General features: G+C 41.0%; 2 protein-coding genes across 2 annotated transcripts in view; both read left to right on the top strand.

Moving 5' to 3' along the window:
* Window positions 1-20,316, top strand: part of LOC308095028 (neoverrucotoxin subunit beta-like) — a 75,326-nt gene that overhangs the window by 33,412 nt on the left and 21,598 nt on the right. The window lies entirely within an intron of this gene.
* The window catches only part of LOC308094792 (protein NLRC3-like), a gene marked incomplete at its 3' end in the record, with an annotated part of 39,477 nt that overhangs the window by 8,834 nt on the left and 10,327 nt on the right, over window positions 1-20,316 (top strand). Inside the window, exon 4 of the mRNA XM_080441618.1 lies at window positions 703-816. Within this exon, the coding sequence (XP_080297744.1) occupies window positions 703-816 (114 nt within the window). The remainder of the gene's footprint in view (window positions 1-702; window positions 817-20,316) is intronic.

Genomic DNA, 20,316 nt, shown 5'->3' with positions numbered 1-20,316 from the left:
AGCTATGTAAAATATGTCTATCACCTGTTATTGTACTGTATTTAGTTAAATGTTATGGTTTCTATTATTTTATTGCTATTTTCTTGTTGCTGCAATGTTGTGAGAGGAAACTAAAAGATGTTCCCCTTTTAGAAGTCAAATGGACTGTAACAACAATATAAAGCATAACAGACTGTAGCGATCCAGATAAATATCAACCATGTTTGAAAATTGGCGGCGTTGAATATCTGAGAGCAAATCGAGAGGCTTGAGATTGGATCTTTGAAACGCTCACACTAGAGGATAATCATGCCTGACATTTGCTCTGGATCTAGGCTGGGGAACGGAATGCCCCTCCTCTGTGGATCTCAATGCAAATTCAAGAAGTAGACATAGGATCTATTAATGTTATATCCTACCTGGTCAAAGTTTATCTATAGATTGTAAGTTACTGTGTGTGTTCAGATTGTAAATGAAGTCGTACAAATCATAATTAATAATCGAAAATAGCTGATCTACAGGCTCACAATACATCGTGCTGTGACGTGTTGTTGAGCTTGTAGATCAGCTATTTTTGCGACATGCCTCCAAATAACTGAAATCAGTTGTGGCGACTGAGAACTTTAATCCATGTAGATGTAGATGTAAAATGGGACTAACAATAACAAATATTGAACAAATTGAATTCACATGATAATTATAGAAACATTTATATGATTCCAGAAGTCTTTACCACAGACCAGAGTCTCCAACACGCAGCTGTGTGTCTATGAAGAGTGACCGGTCTAAAGGAATACTTCCTAACTCCAGTAATGAACCTGGACCTCCAGACACAAAGTATGTGAATCCTTCTATAGAATAGAACACTATGATATGACCAGGGATTCCGTTAGCCGGTATTTACCGGCCATTGACCGGTAAAATGTTTAATTGGCCGGTAATTATAAACACCACCGGCCACCGTGGCCGGTTGGGAAAATAATGTTATTAGGCTATTTTATCATTCAAGCCTATTATTAATATTATTTGGATAAAGTTGTTGGCTACAACCATTAAAATCATAATCATTTAAAGTTTTTATCAGGATATGACTGTGTGGTTTAATTCCGCCAGCCTGCTCTGCTCTGCAGTTATAGTCTATTTTGACCTTTTCATTGTACGATGGTGTCGCGCATTGAAAATATCAGAGCTACAAGCTCACAGCATTGTTGTAAGCTTGTATGTCTGCTATTGTTGATACTGTGACTGCGACTGTGTTTTGGGGCGAGCGGGCGTACACATCGTCACGCAGCAGTTCACTCATGCCCACTTTATTCATTTCATCTGTGATAAAGTGGAAAGAAGCGCAGCTCTAACGTAACAAGGTGTAATGATCAGTTGGGTCCATGTATGCAGTGCAAACACGCATGTGACGTTAATTATAATATATGGCCGGTAAATGTATTCTTTGGCCGGTAAAATATAATCCTGCCGGGCATGGTGGCCGGCCCAAAAAATGCCTAGCGGAAACCCTGGATATGACAACATAATATCATGCTAAGTACATGCTAATTACTAAAGACATAATTTCATAATGGTGTGGCATCCCAGCCAGTATGTGTATGGTTTGTGAATTAATTTGTACAAATCACAATGTGGTGTTCAGAGGTGAAGCTGCACTATACTGACTGACTGCTTGTGTGCATATCCTGTCTGTCTGTCTGTCTGTCTGTCTGTCTGTCTGTCTGTCTGTCTGTCTGTCTGTCTGTCTATGCAACTGTTATTGTACTCCATTTTTCATTAAATCATCTCACACTGGTGAGGTCTGCATACGTACAGTAAAAATAATATTTGCTTTCATTTAAATTGCAGTGTGTGTGGTTTCTGAGTGAAACCCTCACTAATATCAATGTGGTGTTCAGTTGTTAAGTCACATGGTACAGAAACAAAGTGTGATGATGTCTGTTTCATTTGACTACATGGAAATAGCAATATTTATACATACTTGATCTACAGTGGTGCTTAACACTCACGTGACACAAGCACACTTGAGATCAAATGTATCATTTTTTCCCTGTGATTTAATTTGACATTGCATTACCATTACATAAAATTAAATATAGATTAGCTTTGCTTACTCAACATTTCAATCCCACTCACACCTCACAGGTACGCTTCATTTGGCTTAGGGACAGCAACATAAATCAACATATAACTCGGAACGTGTGTCCGGGAGAAACATTTTCCCAGAAACCTGGCCTAATTAATTCAAAATAAATAAATACGGAGCACAGTGGTGCAGTCGGTAGCACTGTCGCCTCACAGCTAGAAGGTCTTGGTTTCGATTCCCGCCGGGGATGCTGAGGGCGATGGGGGCTTGTCCTCTCCTCCGCGTCGTCAGTGCCCATACCCTAGGTGAGGTTGGTGAAAGGGCCTTTCTGTGTGTAGTTTGCATGTTCTCCCTGTGTCCCCTAGGGTGGGTACACTCACAAAAAACATGCAGTAATCCTGGTCTCTATACTGCCTGATGGAGGGGAAAGGAACTGGTTGGAATAACGTGTTCTTTCTACGCGCTACGTCCAACCGGGGAAACTGCAGACCCCCATCTGAAAATATGTTCTCCGCAGGGACTCGCATAAGAGAAGATTTGTGCATTTTTCAAAGCAATTTGAGATGTATAAAAAACATTTATGTTTCGAAAATAGCCGATCTACAAGCTCAAAACGGGCAGTAATTGGATGCATTGTGATCCTATAGATCCCAGCTATCCCAAACAGAGTATAAAATAGGGTTAAAGTGGTTACACTGTTCCTTGTTTTACTGTGGACCTCCTGGAACTCCCTTAAGGACCCCTGGTTGTCCCCAGACCATACTTTGAAAACCACTGCTCTAAATATATGATAACAAATGTGATTGTATTATTGTAAATAAATCCTATATTGTACAATTGTAGAATTGAAGAAAACTGAAGTATGTATTTATTATGTTTAGAGTGTGGTGTTCCACTGTCTTTAGACTTTAGTTCATTCTCTCAACTTCATTTCTGTGTGCAGGCCATGCAATCATGTCCTTTTATGGTGATTGGTGAGGCACCAATGCTGATTAAGATGTTATAATTAGGATTGGCGGTGTATCTACCTATGATAATTTGGATCAACTTTCACACCCCTTCAAGTTATAAGGATATGGGATTCATCATTATAAGAACACCATTATGAAAATGATGCCCTCTAAGAACATGTCCTGAATCTGACTAGACTTCTCTTAGGATTTTCCTTATGAAGAATCTTGAGAAGAAACTTAAAGGAAAACTCCAGACTAAATAACATATAGGCTCAATGGCCCCGATTCATAAAGGGATTTACGACCATATTTTGTACGTACTGGCATTTAGGACAAATCCTACACCTGCAGTCGGATTCATAAACGTTTTTTGGTCTGTGTTTGGTGCGTCAGGTGCGCACGTTCTCAGGTCAGCCCCGAGGCTGTCTTACCAGGGCTGAAATGTGCGTATGTCTTTAGAATGCTTTATTCTTCATGCCAAAATCAATTACAACAGTGGCAAACCTCAAATAAAATATATATGTGACCAACATTTGTCAACACATATATATATATAAAAAAAAAAGCCTATGCATAATATAGACATGATGTAGATTCCACCGCTTTTTATTTATTTTCTAGGCTATCAGTTCCATTTAGAGCTGAATTATATAGGTCCCTCAGTGTGTTTGCCAGCGGGCCATCCGAGCCAAAGTGTCACGTAATAATGAAAATAGGCTATCATGCCTTAATGAAACTGCGGAGGGACTGACGCACCAGTGTCCGTGCCGCGGTATTAATTTGTAGGCTAATAGCCTACTGTAGGCTACTCTACTGTATATTGATCACATGAACGCCGCCACACACAACAGCCTAATAATCCAGAAGATCCATTCCCCATTCAGACGTAGGACAGTGATATATTAATCAAAAATTAACTAATTTAATCAATAAGTAATCAATAAGCTCTGGTCCATAATCGAATAGCAGCGTTCCACTTGTATGCCCTGGATTTATTTTCTTTTTTTTTAAAGACTTTATTTTTTTTAACTTTGTCATGTGGACAGCAAACGACAGTGCTGTCCTCAATCTACAACCCCCCACCTCCGCCCTGCCCACCCACCCCCACCAAGGCACAGTACCGGAGCTTGGCACATCCACATCCATCTACACTTAACACAACAAAACAGAAATAAAACGAAACAAAAACAAAGGGAGGGGAGGGAGATAAAATAATAATAATAATAATGAAATAAAAACACACATTAGGCACAACACCGACCATGTTACATAGTAGAGCCAATATCAGTCTCCGTACTAACGGCCACACTCACATACATTTGTATGTATACATATATATATATAAGTAGAAATAATTAGGTAGTAAACCCAACCTCCTGGCACTGCCACTGGCCCAAGATCCCACCGTAGGCCACCTAGATCTGTTTATGTCAAGTGAACGTCAAGTTTGTGACATAATTTATAAATGGAGACCAAATGAGATTAAATTTAGTTAGTGACCCATATGTAGTGTATCTAATCTTCTCCAATGGTAATAATTTCATCATCTCTTCAATCCAACCAAGGAAGGAAGGTGACATTGTAGATTTCCAATTCAGAAGAATGAGACGTCGCATGACTAGTGAGGCAAAGGCAATAACATTTGATTCATGCTTTGAGGACTTATGTTCGATGGGGAGTACTCCAAAGATAGCAATATATGGATTAGGGTTAATAGTTTTCTTGAAAATGTGTGAAAATGTTTTAAAGAAATTATTCCAAATGTCTGTCGACGATTGACAGGACCAGAACATATGTCCTACAGTTGCGGGGCTGTGGCTACATCTTGGGCACTTAGAATCTATGTTTGGGTACATTTTAGCCAGTTTCTCCTTTGAGTAATGTAATCGATGAAAGACCTTGAACTGGATGAGACCATGTCTTATACAAAACGATGAAGAGTGAATACGTTCAATGCTATGGTTCCATATAGCATCTGGGATCTCTATGCCTATGTCCTGCTCCCATGCCAACTTTACACCCGCCCAGGATAGGGGCTTCAGGTTTTGAATCGCATTATATAGCCTTGAGATGGTGCCTTTCTGTGAAGGATTTTGAATTAAACATTCATCAAACTTTGACTTGGCCGTAAGGTGTGGGAATGAGGGAAGGTGTTGTATCGCAAAGCTACGAATCTGAAGATATCTGAAAAAGTGAGTATTAGGAATATTATAATTTTCCGCAAGTGTAGAGAAGGCAACGAAAGTATTATCCACAAAAAGGTCACATAAGAAGTTCAAACCGTTTCTCCTCCATAGCTGGAATGCAAAGTCAGACTGTGATGCAGGAAAAAGATGGTTGGAAACCAATGGAAAGAGATAGTTTATCTGAGTGAGATTAAAATGTTTTCTAAATTGGAACCAAATTTTTATGGACTGTTTAACAATAGTATTGGGGACTTGGGTGCCAGGGCCAGAGGGAGAGCATAATAGGGACACCGGGGAAGTTGTTCTGTCTGATTGGAGTTCCATACGAGCCCACGTTGGAGCATTTCTGTTATTTTTAAAAGTGGAAATCCAATAAATGCATTTATGTATGTTTGCTGACCAATAATAGAAAAGAAAATTAGGGAGGCCAAGTCCACCGTCGTTTTTGCGTCTTTCTAAAAATGACTTTCTAATTCTTGAATTGGTATTATTCCAGATGAAAGAGGAGATATAAGAATCTAATTGTTTGAACCATGATTTTGGTATAAAGAACGGAATCATCTGAAATAGATAGAGAAATCTTGGCAACACTGACATCTTAATAGAGTTTATACGGCCAGCTAGTGAGATGGGAAGGGATGACCATCTTGTTGGATCTAGCTTTGTACGATCTAATAGTACCTTAAAATTTGCTTGGAACAGATCCTTGAAAGAACGAGTAATTTTAATACCTAGGTACGTGAAAGCCGTTTTTTCGATTTTGAAAGATGATTGCTCAAACTGAGCATCATCTAAAAACTGGGTGATAGGGAAAAGCACACTTTTCTTCAAGTTAAGCTTATAGCCGGAGATTTTACTAAAAGACTGTAATATCTCTAAGAGGGGGGGTATAGATTGCAATGGCTCAGCTAAGTAGAGTAGGAGGTCATCAGCATATAGGGAGACCTTATGGATGATTTCCCCCCTAATTACGCCCCTAATTCTCTCCTCAGCCCGTAAGGCAATAGCGAGGGGTTCTATAGCTAAGTTAAATAGGAGAGGTGAAAGGCTGCAGCCTTGTCTAACCCCCCTATGCAAACGGAAGTAGTCTGACGTGTTGCTATTGGTACGTACCGCAGCCACTGGGGTAGAGTATAAAGTCTTAATCCATGAAAGAAAGTTTGGACCAAATCCAAAACGTTCTAGCACCGCAAATAGGTAGCTCCACTCAATCCGGTCGAAGGCCTTCTCCGCTTCGAGCGAGATAATGACCTCCGGAACCGGGATTGAGTGTGCAGAATAGAGAATATTAAACAGTCTGCGCATATTATAGAAAGACTGTCTATTGGGAATGAAACCAGTCTGATCGGGATTTACTATGCCAGAGATCACCGACTCTAATCTATGTGACAAAATTTTTGTGAGAATTTTATAGTCGCACCCTAACAGGCTTATGGGACGATATGATCTAATGGGTTTTTCTCTTTCTTTAATAAGACTGAAATAGTTGCCTGAGTGAATGTCTGGGGTAATTTCTGTTTTAATAGAGTTTCGCCAAATACTGAATAAAGACATGAGGCTAGTTTAGAGGAGAAAGTTTTATAAAAATCAATGGGGAAACCATCAGGTCCTGGAGCTTTACCGCTCTGCATTGATTGTATGGCCTGAGTTATTTCCACTAGGCTGATTGGGGCATCCGTGGCGACCTGAAGTTCCGGTGTCAAGCTAGGGATGACTAGCCCCTCCAAAAAGCCCTGGATCCTAGATAGATCAGGAGATAACTCAGTTGAGTATAAAGAAGAGTAAAATAATTTAAACTGATCATTAATGTCTATTGGGTTAGTAGTAGTGGACCCAGATAAAGTACTAATTTTTTTTATTGTACTATCGGCGGAGAATTGGCGCAGTTGATGTGATAGCAGTCTGCTAGCTTTCTCCCCATGTTCATAATGCATTTGTCTTGACTTAAATATAAGTTGTTCTGCCCTTTTGGTTGAGAGCGTGTTAAATTCTGATTGTAGTAGAAGTCTCTCTTTATAAAGAACGGGAGATGGATTAGCCGCATGTCTGCCATCTATCTCTAGAATAAGCTGAGCCAATTCTTTTAACCGTTTGTTGCGAACTTTATTTTCATGTGCGACAAATGAAATAATTTGGCCTCTTAAATATGCCTTCAGTGATTCCCAGACTGTAGTGTGGGATACCTCAGGTGTCTGGTTAATCTCTAGGAACATGTCAATTTGGGTTGATATATACTGTTTAAATATATTGCAAGACAGTAGCAGTGGATATATATATATATATATATATGTCTATGAAATTAATTCAAGGACCCCAACGGAAACAAGTCCGCAAGGACTTTTTTGGCCGGACCTTTTAGACAAAAGCATTATAAATGTAACTGTGTTGTTTTACATTCTTTTGCCTAATAAAAATTTCAATCAATCAAAAAGGATCAAAACGCCATGTGCGTTGGGCGGTAGTACTTTCCGGAAAGCATATATCCAGTTGGACCGGGCTGTGATCTGAAATTACTATACTATGGTACTGGGTATTATGTCTAAAAGGGAGCATTCTGTTATCCAGTAAAAAGTAATCTATACGACTATATGATTGATGGACTGGGGAAAAAAAAGAATACTGTTTAGCAGTGGGATTATTCGTTCTCCAAGGATCTGATAGCTTGTATAATTCTGTGAATGAATTTATTACTACCGCAGATTTTAAGATTGGTCTGTTAGGCTTAAAATTTGATCTGTCCAGCGGATGTAGAGCACAATTAAAGTCACCAGAAAGTAAGAGAAGGTGGGAGTCTAAATCTGGGAATTTGGAAAAAAAGTTAGAGAAAAATTGGGGGTCGTCACAGTTGGGTCCGTATACATTTGCTATATATTATATATATAATATTATATTTATATTATATAATATATATTTATATTATATAATTTTCCTGCTACTATAACATATCTGCCATTGAAATCCAAAATTATTTTAGAGGGGGTAAAAGGTATGCCTTTTCTGATCAGTATAGCAGTCCCTCTGGCCCTGGCCCCGAATTTAGAATGGAAAATTTGGTCGACCCACCTTACTTTAAGCTTAGACTGGTCGCTAGGTTTTAGATGGGTCTCCTGGAGAAAAACAATATCAGAGTTCAGTGCTTTCAGATGTGCGTATACTTTGCTGCGTTTAACAGGGTGATTTAGCCCCTTTACATTCCAGGTAATGAAAGTTGTGGAACCAGGTAGGCGTGTATCTATGTTAGGCATTATAATAGGAAATCATAGTATTTAAATAAGTGGCCGTGGAGATGCTGTGCCAGGAGGTTGGGATACGAAAAAAAAATAACAAAGACAAAAAACTACCACAGAAAGTACTGAACACAAAACTAAAATGACTACACAACCAAAGACGTGGACATACGGGCCCCAGTACCGGTCTTGGACCCCTAAGCTGGCCAACCCATATATGGGAAGCTGCTTCTAAATCGCCTAGACAGGAGTACCCTATCAACATGCTAGACTAAACCTAAATGTGTCCCAATCAAAGGAGACCTAATTAAATGCACATGGGACAGGCCGTAGGGGGAGCAATTACTTCCCCTACAGCCCACCCCATGTCAAAACATGTCAAACCCATCAAGAGCAAAAGCAAAAAAAAATAAAATAAAATAAGAAACATTTAAAAAACAAAAAAATAAAAATAAAAAATATATAAATAAGATAGCAATAATAATAAAAACATTCTAATTAAATAATATTAATGATAATAGTAAATAAATAAAACATAAAAAATAATATGTTGTTTCATTACACTCTATTTGTAAACATTACATACAACATGATACTGCCCGTCAGAACCCTCTACCTATATCTCCCTCCTCATTAGTAAGGTCGTACCATTTACAGACTTGTGAGATTTCAACATCATCTTTTTACCTGGTAAACGTGAGCAATGTTATATCCTTTCCAGGTTATTAGTCTATTATTTGCTGGCGGGGTTAAACCTTGTAAACATTACACATTACGTTCAGCTGATCCATCGTGCAATAGTGGGACTTGCTTCCAGACAGATCAGAATGATATTCAAGTTCTCTGTCAGTGTCAAGGCAATGCGCCCGACAGCTGTAAGTTTGGACGAGAAGTTAAACTTCTGCAACTCCGGTGTTGCCAGATTTTGTGAGAGAAATAAGCAACCAGGTCTATGAAAATAAGCCCAAAAGAAGCAACTGGCACTTAAGCACTTTAATTAAACCGTTGTGAGCTTGTAGATCTGCTATATTTAAAAAAAAATCTTGTAATAAAATGTGGAATATTTGGAAGATTTTTAAACATTCTAACAACACAAATCTGCCTCCAGCTGGCACAAAACATTTTCAGATGGGGCTTATAGGGATAAATCAGCCTACATATTAACTTGGGGGTCCATGACATAAAAATATTTGAGAACCACCGGTTAAAACAATTGAACAATTGTGAAGCAAGCCCAAATAACCAACTACACTTTAGAAGCAAGCCCAAAAAACCGCACCCCACTCTGTTACCAATATTTAAAAGCAACTTTACAGAAAAATAAGCGCAAATTCGCTTATAATAAGCGGACATGGCAACACTGTGCCGTAAAGTGACGTTAAAGTTGGATGCTGTTGGATGCAGACTTCGAGATTAATCAGCTCCTACACCTGGTCATACGCACGTCTCTGTGATATACGAACCCCTTTGGGAATTGCACGTCCGTTTGTGACTACCAAAATACGAACTCCTTTACAAACTTTATTTACCCCATATTTACGACCCTCGTTATGAATCGGGGCCATTGTCCTACTTATATTGATCCAGGGGTCTATTTTGCAGAATTTCCCCTGTCGTCCAGTTTCCCAAGCAGACCCAGACCCTCATAGCATAGAGCGTAGTTCATAAGCATATCACTTCTTACACTATTTGTTGCGTTTTTTTTTTTTTTCATCAATCTGTTATTAGTTGTCATTACATACACATCCATGCCCTTTAAGTCCGCACTGAAGAGACACTTATTTACTCAAGCTTTTGGCAATTAATTTGTTTATTGTGTGTACTGTAAAGCGTCCTTGGGTTTCTGAAAGGCGCTATATAAATCCAAGTTATTATTATTATTATTATTATCATGCCTTGGTTGTCCCACACGAGGCGCTATACAGTGTGCTAAACAGATGTTATGCCGTTATGTATTTTGCCAAGTCCCAGAAAAGACGCGCCGTGATTGGCCAGTACAGTCACTTTGATTGGCAGTTGTGCCGAACGCTCACCTCAAAACATGATGTACGAGACTGTGGCGGCTCGTGTGGGACAACCAAGGCATGGATGACCCAATGTTCATGCTCTTCAGAAGGTGTTTAAGGCATTCAGGGTCTGATGAGGTGGTTCTCTTTCATGATGTCTTGCATGCTGTATATCATGAGCTGTGATTGGTCTACTTTTGAGGGGACAGACATACTGTACGGAAAACCCTGTTCTGCAGCCACACTAAATTATTACTAGGAATATCTTTGCAACAAACTGTTTCAACTCAAACAATAATTTCATAAACATTTGTGTGATTCCAGAAGTCTTCACCACAGACCAGAGTCTCCAACACCCAGCTGTGTGTCTATGAAGAGTGATCAGTCTAAGTGTTTCCCTTTGAACTTCAGTAATGAACCTGGACCTTCAAACACAAAGTAAGATCACTGATCTCTGGGAACTTTAACTGGAAAAAACAGAGAATGTATCTACATAGAAATAATTAAATATATAAACTAGTTTTACTTTGGTTGTACTAATAAACAGAACAAAAGAAGGAAATAAAATAAAAACGTTTACTTTGTGGACATGCAACATGCAGTAATTTGATAGATGACAGGTTTTGTGTCAAATAGATGTTTGCGAGCTGATCAAGGATCTGTAGGCTACTACAAAGACCCTGTCACCTTTGCCTTTAAGAAAAGTTGGGTGACTCATATTGAGAGACAGCGAGATCCCAAACCGACCCGACGCGGTCGCGGCAGCGTCGCGACCGGGTCCGACGCAATTCCGACCTTCCGACCCCATACCGACCCACCGACCGTTAACCGACGGAGTACCGACCCACCGACCTTTAACCGACGCACCGACGCTTTCACCGACGCTGCCACGGAAGCGTCGCGACCGGGACCGACGCATTTCCGACCTTCCGACCCCATACCGACCCACTGACCCTTAACCGACGCAGTACCGACACAGTATCGACCCACCAACCTTTAACCAACCTCCTACCAACCCGCCGACCCTGGACAGACTCTCCGCCGACCCCGCTGTGGCGGAGATTTTTTATTTTTTTTTGCGCATTGATGTTGAGATTTCATTAAGCCAGATCTTTGTCAATTTTACTTCAATTCTTATCATTTTAATGTTTATATGATCTTTAAAGGTTATATTTTCATTTGGTATCAGTCATGATTTTTTTGTAATTTATTAAGATTTATTTCCTTATTTTCTCATGGCACCAAGTCAATTTCCGATCAATCTTCCATATCTGCACTGCAGTCTTCTGGCACAGCTGTTCCCCCCCCATCTGCGTGCTCCCCCCCCACCCACCCCCCACCCACCGGGACCCCCCGGTGGGACCCCCCCTCGGCCCAAGGTGTCACTCATAATAATGTTTTATTTTGCGCATTGACACTTTTTTCTTCTTTTTTTCTGTAATTTATTTAGTTTTCAGCCCAAGGACCCCCTAGTTGAGAGAGAGATGAAGCAGGGACCCCTCTACATTGTATATTTTTTTCCATCCACCGATAGCTCTCCGATCTACATGCTCACAACGCCTTGCGCTTCGAGGCGATGGAGCTTGTAGATTGGCTTGTCTTTATCTAAGGATATCAAGCAGGATTTTTCTACGTGCGTAATTACTCACGTACCATAATAATACACAACGTCTACTGTACATATATAGCCCACTGTAGGCTAAAAATGTTTATTTTTATTAGGGACCCCCAACCTCCACCTTTGCGCCGCCAATGGAGCGGTTTCAGAAATGAAAAAATGAAAAATACTTAACCCCCCAAAAAATGCGTGTCTGTGTGTCTGTCTGTCTATCTTTAAATCTATCTAAATATCTATCTATCTATCTCCAGCAATGTACCGCTTGCCTACAGCTGGCCCCCCCCCCCACCCTCCAGAAATAATCCACTATCCAGTAATGACAGCCCCAAATGTAAGCTCACAACAACAGTTAATGTGAGCTGGTAGATCTGCTATTTTCAAATAGCTTATGCATATAATAGGTCTGAAGTGGTTAGTGTATGGTTCATAATATAATAATTTATATCTGCGAAGTGTAGTATTATTATACATTTTATTATCCTACTATATAATTGGAGTAACCTCTGTCTGTCTGTCTGTCTTGGGTCGACCGGGTATGGGCTAGTTATATTATAATTAAGAAAGCGCATCGGTTACGCTCCCACGGCCTGGGTCTGTCTGTCTGTCTGTCTGTCTGTCTGTCTGTCTGTCTGTCTGTCTGTCTTTAAATCGATCTAAATATCTATCTCCAGCAATATGTACAGCTGCCCCCCCCCCCCCCCCATAAATAATATCAGTCCAGCAATAATGACAGCCCCCAATGTAAGCTCCCGACGCGGTGATTAACATCACGTTGTTCAACAAATAGCAGATCTACAAGCTCGGTTATTGTGAGCTTGTAGATCTGCTATTTTCAAATAGCGTATGTATAAAATCGGTCTGAAGTGGTTATTGTATGGTTCATAATATAATGATTAATATCTGCGAAGTGTAGGATTATTATAATTAATATTATTATATTATAATTAAAGTAAGCCATCGGTTAGTGTGATTGAGTGCGCTCCCACGGCCTGGCTGGGTCTGTCTGTCTGTCTGTCTGTCTGTTGGACGGACGGACGGACGGACGGACGGGCACATACGTAATTCTCATCTCTGCGGATGTTTTAATTGGATACACTCTTCCAAGTGCCCACATGTCTCTAATGCCCACTCTGTGTGTGTGTGTGTGTGTGTGTGTGTGTGTGTGTGTGTGTGTGTGTGTGTGCGTGTGCGCGTGTGCGTGTGCATGTCTGACTGTGCAGCGTGTGCGCACAGACAGACATACATCTTTCCTCTACAAATGAGACTAAGAAGTCAGTCGAATCCCATGCTATGAGCTTGTAGATCTGCTGCTTTTGAAAGCATCTCTCTCCTATAGTCAATCAGACCAAGACCACAACGTCAGTTATTATTACCATTCAGGTTCAGTCCATTAATGTTGTAATTAATTTATATTATTAATATTATTACAACTACTATAACGCTATTGTTATTATTATTAGTATTATTGTCTCCGCCGTAGGTGGAGAGTATGTTTTCGCTTTGTCCCGCCGTGTGTGAGCAAACATTGTTAGCCAAGCTAACATTGGTCAAGCTCCACGTGACACGTGTCAATATGTTGACACCAATGCCTTTGATTGGCTAGAGGGACGCATGACGAAATAAAATCCTATAAATAGGTGTGTCACTTCAAAAAGCCGTTTACGCTTTTTGAAGTGAGGTAAGACAGGATCAATCAGTCTTGATTGGAACAGTACCTTCCAGTCCAAATCACCCGTCCGTGCGTGTGTGTGTCCCTCTGAGAACACCTAACATTGGTCAAGCAAAGGCGCAGAAGGCCAAAGCTAAGAAAGCATACTCATCTACAACAGTAACACAGAACAAGGCCGAAGTCTTAATACTGTAACAATTGGCCGCCTTGATCAAATACATTATGTAGCACTAGAGAAAACTGACATAGATCAAACACACCAATCAACTGCTGAAACTGTTCAAGACAATGAAGATGAAGAAGACAGACAAGCATTTGAACAAACCAGTCAATTACGACGACTCCCATATGACACATTGCTTCAAGAAGAACATCTTTTAGACACTACATATTCAGTCGCCCCTGCAGAACACCAAAAACCACGCGCATTCTACCAAGACGACCCGTTCTACCAAGACGACCCGTGCTATTAAAATAGCACGGGTCTGCTGGCGGAGACTTGTGCTCCGAGGAGCACATTTTCTAGTTATTATTAATATTATTATTATTATTAATACTACTACTATTACGCTATTATTATTATTATTATTATTATTATTATTATTATTATTATTATTATTATTATTATTATTATTACATTAATGTTGATGTTCTGTCACAGCTCACTGTTACGCGCACGTTGATTGACGGGTCAGTAATCACGTAGGCCTACTCAGAGACGCTCTCACATGCTCAGGTTCCTCAGATGTTTTCTCGTTAATTAACCCACATCATCTCGTCACATCTCACATGAAATAGTATACGCATCAGTGGTGGAAAAGTACTCCAATGTTTTACTTAAGTTAAAGTAATACTGCAATGTAGAAATAGGCCTACTCTGTCACATGTAAAAGTCCAGAATTTTAATTTGAGTAAAAGCATCCTATACAGAGCCCAAGTATTGGTATAAAAATGTACTTAAAGTACCAAAAGTACTCGTTATGCAGAGGGTCCCATTTCGCAAGTTTTAAAATGTATAGAATTCCTTTGAAAATGGCTAATCTACAAGCTCACCGGTACAATCATTTATTTGACTTATTTGACGCAGCTGGGACGGAATGAGTATACAAGCAACAGCTGCAAACTGATTTTGGGTGTCATTGAGTGGTTATATTTGCATATAAATAAAGGCTATATTTAGATCTACAAAATGTAACCTCAACAATGACCCCCCCCCCCCCCTACAACCCCACCCCCACAAGCTATCCCCGTGCCCCCCCCCCCCCCCTCCCATAACCTGTGAGCTTATATAAAATATAGAGGGGGTCCCTGCTTCACCTCTCTCTCAGCTAGGGGGTCCTTGGCCTGAAAAGCCTTGTGACAGATGATAGTTGACAGACAGATAGATTGATTGATAGATAGATAGATAGATTATGTTACGTGCGTAACTACGCGCGTGGAAATAAATTACAGGAAAAAAAAAAAAAAAGTGTCAATGCGCAAATTAAAACATTATTATGAGTGACACCTTGGGCCGAGGGGGGGTCCGGGGGGGGGACGGGTCCCGGTGGGTGGGGGCTGGGGGGGGGGGGGGGGGGGACACACGCAGGTGGGGGGGGGAACAGCTGTGCCAGAAGACTGCAGATATGGTAGATTGATCGGAAATTGACTTGGTGCCATGAGAAAATAAGGAAATAAATCTTAATAAATTACAAAAAAATCATGACTGATACCAAATGAAAATATAACCTTTAAAGATCATATAAACATTAAAATGATAAGAATTGAAGTAAAATTGACAAAGATCTGGCTTAATGAAATCTCAACATCAATGCGCAAAAAAAAAAGAAATTCTCCGCCACAGCGGGGTCGGCGGAGAGTCTGTCCAGGGTCGGCGGGTCGGTAGGAGGTTGGTTGAAGGTCGGTGGGTCGATACTGCGTCGGTACTGCGTCGGTACTGCGTCGGTTAAGGTCGGTCCCGGTCGCGACGCTTCCGTGGCAGCGTCGGTGGGTCGGTACTCCGTCGGTTAACGGTCGGTGGGTCGGAAGGTCGGAATTGCGTCGGACCCGGTCGCGACGCTGCCGCGACCGCGTCGGGTCGGTTTGGGATCTCGCTCCTCCTGCTCATATTTGTCAATATCATTATATTATAATTTATATATAATTATATTATGAGGGGCGGCCATAGCTGAGTGGTTAGTGAGCCCGCCTAGGGAGCCAGAGGCCCTGGTTGCCCCAGGTTTGATTCCAGGCCAGGCCAGCATATGTGTTGATGAAATGAAATTTGTCCCTGAGCAAGACTCTTAACCCCTAATTGCTCACAGGTTCTCATTGGAAACAAGACCGCAAGGACTTTCATGAACAACCTGTTCAAAGGAATTATCCTTATCCTTATAATATCCATGCTTTTATGTCATCTTGATGGGGTAACAAGTCTCTCCTGCCTGTCAGAAATCACTCTCATGTCTCCATCTTGTTGACAATACAGCAGCTAGGATTTGAACTGGTGCCAAGTCAAGAAGATATAGGAGAACCTACCACTCCCAATAGAAGTTGTTTATTAAAGCAAAAACGTACTATTACAACTAGTTAGAGTTTAAAGTAGCCTACACAGCAAATTCACTTTTTCTTTTTCTTTACTGCTGCTGCTGGCTCACCTGCCAGTGAGGACACAATGTATGTCTTAATCAGACAAATGCACAATGTATATCTTTATTATAATTAGGATTGGTGGTGTATCTACCTATGATAATTTGGATCAACTGTCACACCCCTTCAAGTTATAAGGATATGGGATTCATCATTATAAGAACACCATTATGAACATTATGCCCTCTAAGAACATGTCCTGAATCTGACTAGACTTTTCTTATGAAGAATCTTGAGAAGAAACTTAAAGGACAACTCCAGACTAAATAACATGTAGGCTCATTGGCCCCGATTCATAACAAGGGTCGTAAATATGGGGTAAATAAAGTTCGTAAATGGAGGTCGTATTTTGGTAGTCACAAACGGACGTGCAATTCCCAAAGGGGTTTGTATATCCCAGAGACGTGCGTATGACCAGGTGTAGGAGCTGATTAATCTCGAAGTCTGCATCCAACAGCATCCAACTTTAACGTCACTTTACGGCACAGTGTTGCCATGTCCTTTTATTATAAGCGAAATTGTGCTTATTTTTCTGTAAAGTTGCTTGTAAATATTGGTAACAGTGGGGTGCGGTTTTTTGGGCTTGTTTCTAAAGTGTAGTTGGTTATTTGGGCTTGCTTCACAATTGTTCAATTGTTTTAACCGGTGGTTCTCAAATATTTTTATGTCATGGACCCCCAAGTTAATATGTAGGCTAATTTATCCCTATAAGCCCCATCTGAAAATGTTTTGTGCCAGCTGGAGGCAGATTTGTGTTGTTAGAATGTTTAAAAAATCTTCCAAATATTCCACTTTTTATTACAAGATTTTTTTTAAATATAGCAGATCTACAAGCTCACAACGGTTTAATTAAAGTGCTTATAATGGCCTAAGTGCCAGTTGCTTCTTTTGGGCTTATTAGACCTGGTTGCTTATTTCTCTCACAAAGTCTGGCAACACCGGAGTTGCAGAAGTTTAACTTCTCGTCCAAATTTACAGCTATCGGCCGCATTGCCTTGACACTGACGGAGAACTTGAACATTCTGATCTGTCTGGAAGCGAGTCCCACTATTGCACGATGGATCAGCTGAACGTAATTGTAATGTTTACAAGGTTTAACCCCGCCAGCAAATAATAGACTAATAACCTGGAAAGGATATAACATTGCTCACGTTTACCAGGTAAAAAGATGATGTTGAAAATAAATCCAGGGCATACAAGTGGAACGCTGCTATTCGATTATGGACCAGAGCTTATTGATTACTTATTGATTAAATTAGTTAATTTTTGATTAATATGTCACTGTCCTACGTCTGAATGGGGAATGGATCTTCTGGACACAGCATTCATCACTATAGTTTCCTCATCAGATGGTAACATTTATTAGGCTGTTGTGTGTGGCGTTCATGTGATCAATATACAGTACAGTAGCCTACAGTAGGCTATTAGCCTACAAATTAATACCGCGGCACGGACACTGGTGCGTCAGTCCCTCCGCAGTTTCATTAAGGCATGATAGCCTATTTTCATTATTACGTGACACTTTGGCTGAGATGGCCCGCTGGCAAACACACCGGGGACCTAATAATTCAGCTCTAAATGGAACTGATAGCCTAGAAAATAAATAAAAAGCGGTGGAATCTACATCATGTCTATATTATGCAATACATCGTTTGACATTTATTTTTTATTTTTTATATATATGTGTTTGTCACACTTTGTCCCAGTGTGGGTAGGATATGGCACAATTAATGGAAACGAACACAGTCCGTAGGTGCAAAACAAGCGTTTTATTTGCCCTTTTTAGAAAGTCCCAGGGAAAAAACAATACATCACAAACTCTATATACACACTGGACAGATTGGCCCTGGGTCTACTCCTCAACAGTCCTTCACTGACTGCCAAGCAGTGGCAGGTCCCCCTACTTATATACGCTAGGCCCCGCCCATTGGACCGTACCAAACCTGAATTGAATCCTCAATTTAACCAGTTAATTGTAATGTCCAGAGACATTACAATTCATATCCACACTTTAAAGTGTCACATATTACTCAAAGAATTACCCACATAATCATAATTGATATTAGAGTACCCATCTTCCCACTTTACCAATTTTAAACCAACCCACAGTTGGTATGGTTCAGCATGGGTGGAATGAGCATGCTTGATTGCATGCTCCCTACACTGGAGTCAATGCAATCAAACAATCAACCATCAAACAATACATCAATACAATCAAACAAATATCATTCTCTGGAACTTAAACAATACAGAATAATTCAATAACACAGGAATTTACTAAAGTCTGTTATATGTATCATCAGTGGCAGGGTGAACTGCCACATTACCTCCCCCCTCTCCTGGCGCAGCCGTGGTGGTAAACACCTCCTTGTAGGGGACATAACAGTAACCAGACAGTTTTTTTTTTTTTTTTAGAGGGCAGTCTGAGGCCTTATGGCCAGGCTGGCTAAACCCCACATTCCCCTGAGTCCGACAGGTACCCTTCGGCCCTTCTTGCCCGTTGCCACCTTGGCCTCGGTTGGGCTGGCGTTGTTGTGACCTGGCCGCCGTGGGTGGCTGCTGCTGTAGTACTGGTGGTGCTGCTGGTGGTTCCTGCTGTGGTGCTGGTGATGAGGTATGAAGAGTGGCTCCAGATACGACACGTTGACGAGGTTGCGGTGTGGGGGGTGCTCTTAGGGAGGCTGCGCTCCCCATGCCTGGATTGAAGCTGGCCCCTTGTGTAGATGGCTGACTGGCAGCATGGATGGCTGCCCGTATGCCTAACATTTCCCCCACCAGTAGTTCTCCTCGGTCCCGCTGTGAACCCATAAACTGCCGCAGCAGATGCACCACCTCCTGCTGGCCGGTACTGCTCGGCGACGGTGAGATGACGGGCCTTCATCCTCATCATCCTCCCATTCTAGATCCTCTGCCTCAGGCTCTGGTTCCGGTTTTGCCGTTTTGCTCCTTCTTTGGATTTTCGTTCCCCCCATGGGGACTTTCTTTCGGGTGGCCATATCCCACCACTGCCACCAAATGTCACACTTTGTCCCAGTGTGGGTAGGATATGGCACAATTAATGGAAACGAACACAGTCCGTAGGTGCAAAACAAGCGTTTTATTTGCCCTTTTTAGAAAGTCCCAGGGAAAAAACAATACATCACAAACTCTATATACACACTGGACAGATTGGCCCTGGGTCTACTCATCAACAGTCCTTCACTGACTGCCAAGCAGTGGCAGGTCCCCCTACTTATATAGGCTAGGCCCCGCCCATTGGACCGTACCAAACCTGAATTGAATCCTCAATTTAACCAGTTCATTGTAATGTCCAGAGACATTACAATTCATATCCACACTTTAAAGTGTCACATATTACTCAAAGTAGTAGTCAATGCAATCAAACAATCAACCATCAAACAATACATCAATACAATCAAACAAATATCATTCTCTGGAACTTAAACAATACAGAATAATTCAATAACACAGGAATTTACTAAAGTCTGTTATATGTATCATCAGTGGCAGGGTGAACTGCCACAGTGTTGACAAATGATGGGCACATATATATTTTATTTGAGGTTTGCCACTGTTGTAATTGATTTTGGCATGAAGAATAAAGCATTCTAAAGACATACGCACATTTCAGCCCTGGTAAGACAGCCTCGGGGCTGACCTGAGAACGTGCGCACCTGACGCACAAAACACAGACAAAAAAACGTTTATGAATCCGACTGCAGGTGTAGGATTTGTCCTAAATGCCGGTACGTACAAAATATGGTCGTAAATCCCTTTATGAATCGGGGCCCTGCACTTATATTGATCCAAAATGACTTGCCATGGGGTCTATTTTGCAGAATTGCCCCTGTCGTCCAGTTTCCCCAGCAGACCCAGCAGCCCTCATAGTATAGAGTGGAGCCCATAAGCAAATCACTTCTTACGCTATTTGTTGCGTTGTTTTTTTTCATCAATCTGTTAT

The sequence above is a fragment of the Gymnoscopelus braueri genome (genome assembly GCF_963280865.1).
Source record: "Gymnoscopelus braueri genome assembly, chromosome: 11".
Lineage (NCBI taxonomy): Eukaryota > Metazoa > Chordata > Actinopteri > Myctophiformes > Myctophidae > Gymnoscopelus > Gymnoscopelus braueri.
This window is presented reverse-complemented; position numbering and strand designations above follow the sequence as displayed.